Genomic DNA, 11,978 nt, shown 5'->3' on the forward strand with positions numbered 1-11,978 from the left:
TTATTTTTGTACAAGTCTTTTTGTGGACATGTCTTCATTTCTCTTAGGTAAATACCTTGACATGGAATTGCAGTTCAAGATGTTTGTTTAACTTGAAAACTATGTAGCCTTTGTCCAAATTTGTACCAAGAACAACACTCTTTAAGGAATGCTGATATTTTGTGTCAGGCTGCAAGATAAGTCAAAATGAGATTAGAAACTGATGTCATCTCATGCGGCAGGTTTATGAATAAAGAAATAATGATACTCAGCAATCACTATCAAAAGACTGAGGCTGCCAGGCATCACAAATGTACCCTACTAGTTCTGAATCACATGTGACTTAGTATGTCTAGTATGTTCTCATCATTTCGGTAGTGGTCAGGTGTGGCACCAAATACATTACAGATATGTTTGTAATGTTTGTAATGAACATTATTTCAAAACTCCCAAAATAAGCAAGCAAAATGAATCTGCTTTACACATAATGAATGGCAAGTTAGAAATTTAATATAATTGGTTGAAAGAAGAAGGCAAAGTGACATTATGAGGAACACATAGGGCTAGTGTGTCCTACCAAATAGATCTTGCTCCTTTGCATAGAGTTGATACTTTTAAATAATAGCAAATCACATGGATGTTTCCTATTAAGTCTCTAGGTATAACTAATTTTCTTTCTGCATGGACCTCACATTGTATGCCAGGACTTGTTTTTTAAAAATATTTATTTATTTATTTAAGAACTGGGGTAGAGACCAGAGGTGCAAGGGGTGAGAAGATTCACCAGAGACAGAGTGGGGAGCAGAACAGGCAGATCCACTGAAATATACTGCTAAGGGGAGCAGTAGGAGAGATAAGAGAGGTTTGCTGTGCCATATGTGGGTTAGCTCCCTTGCTAGGGATAGAACCCAGGTCACAGCAACCATAGTGTGGTAGTGCTGAGACTTATGCCTTTACGCCACCAGGGAGGCCCCCAGGACTCATTTGAACACTACTTTCCACTTTTCTAAGAACAAGTTGAATCTGCTTATGGCTCTTTATACCCAATATGCATCTTCAGTTTTTTTTGATAGATGAGGCTCCTTGAAGAGCTGACTCCATTCAAGAACTGGCTTTGTGTCCTATCAGCATTAGATACAATACTGCCAACTGTTCACCCTAGCCTAGCTTTCCTACAGGGACTAGGCATGTCCAGACAATAAAGTCTCTATTCTTCACAATGTCAAGAAAAAGATTGCTTAGACTCAGTGCAGATAATTATGCTTTATTTACCCCAGGGATATTCAACTTTCAACAGGGAACTTTCAACTTTCAACTTTCCTTCTTGTTTTATTTTCTTTGCTGAGTCATAGAAATACTGACCAAAATAACCTAGACAGGAAATAGACATTTGATGACAAGAAGAATTGTATGGAAGCCTGGAATATCTAGGTTACATTACAGAGATGAAAAGTAGGTAAATAAACAAATATTTGTTAAGTATTCGATTTAATCTACATTAGCAAGTGTTTCACTGTATAGGCAATGGTGACTCTTAAAATCCAAGCTTACGAATGCAGATTGAGGCTATTTTTCTTGGTGTAAGTGTAGGAGAAAGCTTCTGGGATGTCACTTCTGGCTGTGGAAAGTTGAGATCACATATTGCCATGAAGAAGATATTTAACCAGACAGGGGTTATAGCAGTCAGGGAAGACTTCCTGGTGAAGCTGACTTGAACTGAGTTGTAATGCACAAATAAGAATGCCTTGTGAAAAATGTTGGACGAAGGGCCTCCCTGGTGGCACAAGGGGTTAAGAAGCAGCCTATGAAGCTATCCACAGCCACTGCAGCATGAGTTAGATCCCAGCCAGCCAGGGAGCAACCCACATGGTGTAGCAGACATCTCCTGATTTGCCCGCTGCTCCCCACAGCAGTGTACTTCAGTCAACCTGCCTGTTCTGTTTCCCACTCTATCTCTGGTGAATCCTCTCACCCCCTGCACCTCTAGTCTGTACCCTAGTCTTGTATGCATAAATAAATCAATCTTTGAAAAAAAGAGAAAATGTTGGATGAAAATAAAGGAATGTTTAACAGAGAGAATAGCATGCATCTGCTATATGTTGACAAGTAAAGAGAGTCTGGGGAAATGGGATTTTAAGAACAGGTGGAGATTAGACTTACTCAGGGGAGGCAAGAATAATGAAAGGAAAATATTCATTTGTAAATGGGAGCAAAAGGATGGAGTTCAAGCTTTTGACTACTTTATTTTCTCTTCTGTTCCCCCTCCTTAAACAAAGAGCTTATAGAAGAGCAAAGGGTATAAAGAATTGAGTGTGTGTGTGTGTGTGTGTGTGTAGCGTAGAAGAAGAATTGGAACAATATATTTACCTTGCACATAGAATTTCATCAATACCAAGATGAAGTATGTGGCTCTGTTGTAGATCTTTGGGTTTGAGTTAAAGAAAGCAAAAGGAGGCTTTCTCTTCCATATTCATCTAATGTAAAGAAATAACTCATAATTCTGAAAATTCATAACAGTATAGAACTAAAACAGATTTATTGACTATAATCAATTATAATTACATGATATCAATTGAAAACTCTTAATTAAACATGTTAATCTGAAAAATGCATATTGAGAACATTGAACAGTTGACTCTCCCATGTCCTAAGCTCTGTACATAGGCGGATTTCATAGCATGAAAGCATAGGCATTATAATACCCCTAAAGTGTCTTATAATTCATTTTTGGGGGAGCAAAAACAAAATTTGTGATTGGAGCTAAACTTAATAATGTCATCAAAATGCCATGGGAATAGAGGGAATAAAATCATAGATAGGAATAAACATACTTGAGCTATGTATCTTCTTCAATTACTTCAATATCATATGCTAGAGGGCCCTCAATGGAAAACCCTAGGTAGAAAGACACTCTTTGTATGTTCCTACCACTTCTGAGTGGACCTGAATAAACAGATATCACAGGTATTTTAATTTTTTCCCTTATTCCATATTCTACAGAGATCAGCTTGCCTTCAGCCTGACCATTCAGACGACGCAGAAGGTCTTTGACATTTTTGTTTTTCCACACCTTTCCACTCTGCCAGAAGGAATTAGTATTTGATACCTCACTGAAGTACTGCTCAATCTCAGCCTTGTGAACAAGACTGTCGAGACCCCTTTTATTCCCCAGATAGAAAAGTGTGCTTGCTTGCTTGGACCTGCACATGTGCTTGTACTGTCTCTTGAAGGATCTCTTTAAGGAGGAAACATACTTTTCTATTAGCTTGGAATCTTGATCTAGCTCTTGATTCTCTGGCCAGAACAGAAGGCAGGCCAAGAAATAAGGGTCTGGGTATTGACTATGAAGTTCTACAGATTGTAACACTTCTCGGAGCTGTTTCTTTAATGTGCTTAATGGTTGAATGGACTTGGAGTTGGGTTTTAGACAATTGAGAATAATATTGGCCAAAATGAAATTTTGCTTCTCTCTTGTGAGCTGTTTCTTTGGGTTTTGTTGCAAGAAGAAGCTGTATTCATTCACTATATTTTCCATGGTGGCTGCAGCATCTTTGTGATTTGGATTAAGATACTCCAGGAGTCCAGAAAACCTATCTGCTTTCAAAGCCTCTAGACGTCTCCTACAATTCTCCTCTTGGAGTAACTGACTCTCTCTGCTTAGTAATGGACCAACATTCAAATGGCAGAAAAGTTCTCGGTATTTCTTGAAACAACGGCTGATTTTCTTGCTTAATAATATTTCTGCTGTCTCCTTTTGGGCATTCCTCGTTTTCAAAAAAACCATATAGTCAGTAAAAAAGTCAAAACACCTTTTCAAATCTGATTGTAAATTTTGTAAGTAGGTTGTGAACTTGCTGAAAGTCAAGTAATATTCACATTTTCCATTTGAAGAAATATTTGGCTTTCCTGATAAAAATTCTGACAACATTTTATTAGATAATTCGTTTTCTTTGTTGAAATAGGGAGTAAGCTGAAGAATCTGAATAGTGTAAAGACCAACTTCTATTTCACCCAAGAACCCAGCTGTATTATATGTGTCATATTTTCTCTGGGACTTCTGTGATGACCAGGTCTCTGTTTCAGAGACTTTCTTATCCGTTTGCTCTTGGGATGTTTTGAAAGCTTTTGAGGCCTTTTCAGCAACTTCTAGGAGGTGTGTTAGATCAGTAGTGGTAATATGCGTACAGTTTTTGTTTTTATCCAACCACCATTTGATTTCACTTTTGTAGACTTGACCAAGTGTATCTGTGATATAGGAATTTTTAGGTGCTCTCCCTATGGACTTTTTTGCCCAATCCAGAGCAACGTTAAAGTTCTTTTCTTTAATGTAGAAATGTCTTGCTAAGGCTTGACAAATAAATTCATTTTGTGGGAATCGTTTACTTCCCTCAGTCAAGACTTTTTCAACTTCTTCATTATCTAAAGCTTCAATTAAAGGGGAAAACAAAGTGTCTGTTTCATTTCCGCACTCCCTGCGTTGTCTTGTAAGCAGAAGAGTTTGCACATCATGTTGAAATTTGTCTTTTCCTATTCCACAATCATAGAATAAATTCTCACGTAACATATTCAGTGCAATTGTACTCTTATCCAACTGGTAGCTTTTTTCCAGTTCTTTTAGGCAGCAAATAGCAATGAGAGGATGAATGATGCGCACAGCTGTGTATCTCCCATATTCTGCAGCTTCTGTGCTTATTAGCAGAGTAGAATATGTCCCCATCTTCTCTTCCAGGCTTTCAGGCTTCCAGGGTGTCTTAATTTGGGAGATTCCCAAAAATTTTTCACACTGTGAAACTGAAATTGTGGAATCAGTAACATAAGAGTTGAGTAGAGCCAGGAAAGAAACAAGTTGTGCTTGCTTGCTGTCAAAATCCTGCCCTTTCAAGATATTCCCCACTACATTTTCTATATATGTTTCATCAAAATTGCGTTTCATGATCATGAAAGAATAAAAGTTCTCACAGTTCTGGTGTTGATTTTCAATTTCCTCTAGTTTGGCTCCAAAAGCTCTTTGTTCTGTGGGAGAAAGTTGGTACGTTAGTGCTATGCTGTCTGCTAATTTTGCACTTTCATCGGGATTCTGGGATCTCATGCAGTTTAAGATAATTACCAGTGTCTTTTCATATCTCAAATCCTCTGCTAAAGTAGAATGGATGGCATTCTGTAGAATGTAAACATTTTCCTGTTCTTCAAAATCATCCACAAGGAGAAGTACAGGAATGTAGTCCTGATGGCTGCTTGCCTTATAGGTAATCAACTTGCTCACTTGTTCTCCAATTTCCTCAAAGTCAATTCCTTTGTTTTTTAACACAGCACACCTGAAGTTTTTCTTGAGATCCCATAAAACGTTCATAGCCAGTGTAGTACCCCCACAGCCTGGATGATGATAAAGATTGATAATTTTTGCAAATGTTGGTTGCGGAGACTTTTTCCAATGCTGTATAAGAAAGTTAAGCTCTTCATATCTATCCCTTTTAACAAAAGGTGAAGAATAGTTTTCAGAAGAAAAATAGAAGTTCCACCAGCATACTTTGCCACCTCGATAAAAGTGTTCTTCTTTTAATTTCTTAAATTCTTGGAATTTAGCTTCATCCTTCTCTAAGTTTGTGTCCCTACACTCATTTTCACAGAGGATTTCCAGTGCAGTCAAAATATCCTCTTCCTTTTTCTCTAGGATAACTGAAGAAGATCCACGGGAGGGCAAAAATCTTCTTGATGACTGAGTCACTGGTTTCAGTTTAAGGATTGTGCTATTTATTAATTCTAAATTTAAAGTGGAAATACTGTGGTTTGTTAATTCATCTGACATTGTTAATCTTGTCTGTAGTAGATCTTTCCATCGTTGATAAATCTGTGAGCTTACACAGATACACAATATATTTTCCATTCCTTTGAGGTTTTGGTAGAAAGCACAGAAAGTTTCAATGAGTGGATCTCCTGGACTTTCTACTGAAGAGAGTAATAGAAACACTACCAAAAGTTTCCTTCTTGTGATTATATTTTCATCTGTGAGAAATAAAATCAGATTCCTGACTTCAGATGCTCTTTCTCTCTGCCATAAATGTGGTTCTAGAGGCTTATATGTCTCATCTTTCATGTCTGATCTACCATTGCAGAAGATCCAACTGGGCTGGTCATAAAGATTCATACTAAAAATTTTCTCTCTCGTGGTAGTTTTTTCTTCATACTGATTTGGAAAGTGAAGGTTTGCTACTCGGCTTTTTCCATAAGCTTTGGCTATGCCTCTACTCACAGATTCAGGATCAAAATCCAACACAGCAAACCATTTAACTTCCGTTAGAAAATCTAAGTTTTTTGTTTGGTTTGGATGGCATTTATTTGTTACAAGAATGTACGAATTGTAGTAAGAATTATCTAGTGAATCTCGGTTTCCTATGAGGAGTTTAATCAGCTTTTTTCCTTCACATTCACTCTTATTTGCTTTCATCTTATATTCTTCTTCAGCTTCTTTTCTTAATGCTACGAGTAACTTTAAATTTTTATGAAATTTTTTGAAATTGCCATCTCGTTTCTTGTCATCTGCCAATATGTCTTTAGAACTAGCCCCTTCTCTCACATACAGTGAAGTATCTTGGCTTTGCTTCCATGTTTCATTTATAAGAGTTTGCATCTTAATGTAAAAATACTTCTCTTTACATACAGAGTGTTTTGGAATAACATCTACTTCAATGACAAATCTGTCAGATGGTGTATTGTTCTGCAGTAGGACTTCCACAAACCTTGGCTGACGAATGCACTTCTTGGCTTCTTTGATTTCACTTTCTTCAAAATATTTGTTGATCATTAAATTGAAGTGGTCAATGAAAGCATCCTTACTGGGGACTTCAATACCAACAATTTCCCCATGGGGTTTGTCCTTGACTCCAAAATGAATGGTGCCATTGGTGCGTGAATTCATGCAAGCTGAAGCAAACCGGAAAACTTCATTGCTAAATTTCATCTTAATATCCTTATCTGAGGCTGTTTTTGTTTCTGTGAGGGCTTTGAACTCATGTGTTGGGTCTATGAGATTGAGTGGTCCGGTTTCAGGTTGTAGAATATAATGTTCTATGTAACGTATGCTGTCATGGAACTGATCAAAAGGATATGGCATACAAGTACACTGCTCAGGTTTTAGCTTTTCCTTCTGTCTGTCTTCAGCAGACACTTCTTCACTTAATGCACTTTTTCCCATGGGAATCAATTTGTCTTCTTCAGTACTTATCATCATTCCAGGATCACAAGCACTATTGGATGTCACTGATTTTTCTTCTTTCTTTGTTCTCTGTTGTGGCTTTTTGGTGTGTTCTTTTTGGGAGAGTTTGGTATGACCTAATCTTCCTGAATCCTGATTGTTACATTCAGAGGAAATACTCAGTCTATTATATCTGCGTCTTATCAGAAGTGCTGGACCACGTGGTAGGCCCATTTCCATAAGATCTTTCTCAGTTGATTCTTGCAAGACTAATCCTGTCACTTCTTCCTTGAGCAGAATCTGCCCATATTTCTCATCAATCTGAAGGTCTTTGGTTACCCACTGTTTCACATGTTCTTTGGTCCAGTCTTTGGTCATTTCGGGTAGATTTACTTGCTCACTCATATTAAAGTTGAAACTTTCTTCCTTGGAAAAAGCAATATAAGAAGTATTATGCTTTATCATTAAAAACACAGAATCAGTTTTACATATAATTCCTTATGAAGAACATATATATATAAAATATTCTTTGAGACTGACACTTGAAACTGCTTGATGTTTATTTTAATTATCTTAAAATCCCAATCAATGCCCTGTTTCCTAGGTGACTTATGAAATAATAAGTAGCTGCCAATCAGGGTGAAATAAATATATAACCAGTATACTGTTTATTTTTTTCAAGATCCCATATTCACATGGCATCTCCATTCCAATTAAATTAGATTGTATTTTTTTTCTCCTGATAATCTGTCTGTTGTCAGTTTAATTGTTTTCCAACAGTAAGGACATAGAAAGATAGAGGAAGACTTTTCCTTCCCAATAATCTAGCATATTCGGCAAGATATCTCACCAAATGGGTAATGTTTAGCACTGAAGCTGTTGTAGTTGAGAGAGCTTGGTGGGACTTCTTTTTTTTTTTTTTTTTAAATTTTTTTTTTCTTTTATAGAGGCATGTTTTATTTATTTATTTGTTTGTTCGTCTGTTTCGTTTATACATGCACTGGGTACAGTCAGAAGCGCGGGAGGGTGAGAGAATTCACCAGAGCCAGAGCAGGGAGCAGAGCAGGCAGAAGGACCGAAGTACACTGCTGAGGGGAGCAGCGGGCGGCAGGAGAGGTCTGCGCACCATGTGGGACCCTCCTCTGGTGGCCGGGGAGCAGCCGGGAATTGAACCGGCGCTGCAGAGGCTGCGGGCAGCTTCGCAACCCAGCGCTCAACCGCTGCGCCACCGGGGAGGCCCTTGGTGGGACTTCTGATAAAAGCTGGCATAAAGGTAAAAATTCTTACTTTGTTAGAATCCCAGGTCTCAACCTGCAGAGTCTACTGGAAGAAGAATGGTGAGAGGTTTTTTTTTTATAAATTTAATAATAAATTTATAAATTGCAAGATAAAAAATTGGTGGGAAGAACTTCCTTAAGTTTAGAGACTTTGGTTATTTGGTATGAGTACTCATGAATTTCCACCTCTCAGAGATGGACTCTGTTCTTTTCATGAATTAGAGAATCTAAAAATATTGGGCAAACTCTACTTTTCACAGCTTTTCAAAAGGGAAGGAAATACATGTTTCCCTGTAACTGGGAAAAGCTTTTTGAAACAGATCCCCTTATTATTACTGTCTGGGAATAATTTTCTGGGAATGCCTCTTATGCCTGTGGTTAAATCATCAAGAGGCTTACTGATCTGAGTCACTATTTGAATTGGAAAAACTTCTTAACTGAGAAAAATTTTGAGGGTTCTCATCCTAAGTAATTGGGTGTGGTTTTACTTCTGGGCTCTCAATTCTGTTCCATTGATCTATGTGTCTATTTTTATTCCAACACCAAGCTGTTCTAATTATTATCACTTTGTAGTATAGTTTGCATTCAGACAGTATAATGCCTCCATTTTTGTTCATTTCCTCCCTCAGGAATCTTTTGATTATTCAGTGTCTTTGTACTAAATAAATTTTATGATTTTATGTTTTACTTTTGTGAAGAAAACTGTTGGGATTTTGATAGGAATTGCATTTTCTGTATACTACTTTAAGTAAAAAGATCATTTTAACAATGTTAGTTTTTCCAACCCATGAGCATGGACTGTCTTCCCTTCTTTTTTATCTCCTTCAATTTCTTTCAGTAGTTTCTAAGAGTTTTCAGTGTATAGGTCTTCCATCTCCTTGGTTAAATTTATTCCTAGGTATTATATTCTTTAAGATGTAATTATAAATGGGATTTTTTCTTGATTTTCTTAATTTGTCTGTCTCAATGAACCAGACCATAAGACCTCAGTATTACCCTGCTTTAACTGTTCTCACTGCTCTGGACAAACAAACTCATCTCTGCAGATTCTCTTATCACTCTTCACAGACTTACTCTGTCCAGCTGTGGGGCAACATCTTCTTTTAGTGAGAGTCCTCTCTCTCTAATTCAAGCCCCTTCAACTGACTCTTCAAGTATTATAAGGAAAAGCTCTAGATTTTCTATTTTGTCTTAGCCAGTGGTGATAGTAATTCCGTTAGATTTTAGAACTCTACAAGAAGTAGTACCTGAAGGGTTTCTTTGGGTACCACAGGCATGCAGACCCACTGCATGTGCTTGTGTGCTTGTGTGTGTGTGTGTGTACACTGTGGGGGTGATGGGAAGGCTTTTCTTTGTGCCACCTTATAGGAGATGGCTGCCTCCTCACTTTCTCTATAATTGTTCTATTCCACCAGGAATTACAAAAAGATGGAAGCATCATGCTCAAGTAGGGTGACTAGATTTGTCCTCCCCAAATCTCATTTTCATCTCTACCTTATCTCCAGTTTCTCCCACTGTTCAAAGATGAAGACTCTATTACCTCAAAAAATATTTCAACCTCCCTCCCCTATGATGGGAGCTGAGAAGAGATGAAATGATTTGAAGCTACTATAATATCTGTTGACACTGTCATGAGAATTTTGCATTCTTACAATTATATGATATATATTTGGCTGGAGCTATGTAATTTAAGGGAAAATGTTTTATTAATGCTTTGATATAACCCCTTGACCCAATCAGTATTGTCAACCCTGTTTTGGGTGAGGGCTTGTTAACATTTACATTTACATTTAATGTATTTCACTGTTCTGAGACTTACGAGTTATTTTGTGACAATTTTTCTGATTGGATTTACATCTGGAAGGTTGACATATTTTTTAAATATGAAGGACGTTTATGTTTGGCAACAAGATAATAGTGTAAATAAAGGGGGAGGAATTGTGATTAGGAAAATAATGTTTGATTAAACCGTGTTTCCTCTCAGCCAACCTGTTTTCTCATTCATAGTATTGGGGAACTGAACTGAACCAGTGTTGCTTGTTTTTGTTCTAGTCTCTGTTTTTGAATTGGGTAAAGACATTTCTCTGGTTGCAGTTGGAGAGAAGACTTCCACATTATCTTTTTATTTTGTCCTGGGAAAATTTTGAACACCAGAGTTCTCCTTGTGAGTACTTATTTCAGGATCACACTTTCTCCCTTTTGAGACTGTGCAGGAAAGAGCAAGCCAGCAATTTGCCCACCTCCATGTGTAGGAGGCTGGGCCTCAGCAGCCCCCACACATCCACATCTCCCAGACAGAATATGCTCTCACAGCCCTGGCCTAGGCCCCGCGCTCATGTATTGGGGAACTCAGCTACAAAGCAATATAGTTTCACTTTCCAGAAGTATATGCTAAAATACATTTCTTTTTTTGTAAAGCAACCTTAGAATTCACTTAATTTTATTTAAAAATGTCATCCTTGAAAATGTAAATCAAGGACTTGGGATCCTAATTAGAAATGAAAAAAAGTACAATGCAAGGGAACCTACCTAAAATAGTAATGGGCCTATAGAATGCTTCTTTTAGGAATTCAAACCTAATTAGCCTATTTGTTTCCTGGGCACACTTTAAGGATTCCTGAATGTTATTGAGCTCTAAATAATGAGCAGAAAATGAACCACTTTTAGTAAGGTAACTCAAATAAAATAAATTTTCCCAAGTTACATAATTAAGTGAAGCTATGAAGCAAATCTTACCTTACCTATAAAATCAGAGGCATGATTAGTTAGCATCTGCATGATACTTGCTAGAAGGTTTCTTTTTAAAAAGAGGGCCTCCCTGGTGGCACAAGGGGTTAAGACGCAGCCTATGAAGCTATCTGCAGCCACTGCAGCACAAGTTCGATCTCTAGTCAGGGAGCTACCCACATGGCACACCAGACCTCTCCGGACTTGCCTGCTGCTCCCCTCAGCAGTGTATTTTAGTCAATCTGTCTATTCTGTTCCCCCACTCTGTCTCTGGTGAATCCTCTCAATCCTCATACCTCTGGCCTTTACTCTAATTCTTGTATGCATGAATAAATAAATCTTAAAAAAAATGATTTTAAAAAGAAGTCTGCAGTAAACACAAGTGAGATTAGTTATGTTTGTAAAAGCACTGAGATGTCTCATTCCCTTTTAAGAAATTTCATTAGAAATAACTTACGTATACTTCATATTAATTTTTAAAGTTTACAATTAATTTTTAAAGGTAGTTTTTAAAGAATGTTGATTAAGGTATCTTCAATATCTCAAAAACTTACCAGCGTTTTTCTAAGAATTTCCAGTTTTTATATCAGCAACTTGAAGTAAGTTTCATGAAGTTCTTTGATCTTGAGCTGTTAGATGAGTTGTCTTTTATCGAAAATTTGCAAGAGTCAGATCCCAGCAAACAACTGCCAGAAAGTAGACACGTGGGCAGAACAGATCTGGCTCTCTTCTAATTTTGCCTGAGGATATATTTGTTGAGAATTTATTATATATAAAAGACATTAGAGCAAATTAACAATTAA

At 37.3% G+C, this 11,978-nt stretch overlaps 1 protein-coding gene across 1 annotated transcript; it reads right to left on the minus strand.

Moving 5' to 3' along the window:
- Window positions 1-2,815: 2,815 nt before the first annotated feature.
- SAMD9L (sterile alpha motif domain containing 9 like) lies at window positions 2,816-7,576 on the minus strand (the record flags this gene model as incomplete). Its single annotated transcript, XM_084230576.1, has 1 exon — window positions 2,816-7,576. The coding sequence occupies one exon, from the start codon at window positions 7,574-7,576 to the stop codon at window positions 2,816-2,818; it is 4,761 nt and encodes a 1,586-aa protein (XP_084086702.1).
- Window positions 7,577-11,978: the final 4,402 nt, after the last annotated feature.

The sequence above is a fragment of the Talpa europaea genome (genome assembly GCF_964194135.1).
Source record: "Talpa europaea genome assembly, chromosome: 3".
In the NCBI taxonomy this organism is placed as follows: Eukaryota; Metazoa; Chordata; class Mammalia; order Eulipotyphla; family Talpidae; genus Talpa; species Talpa europaea.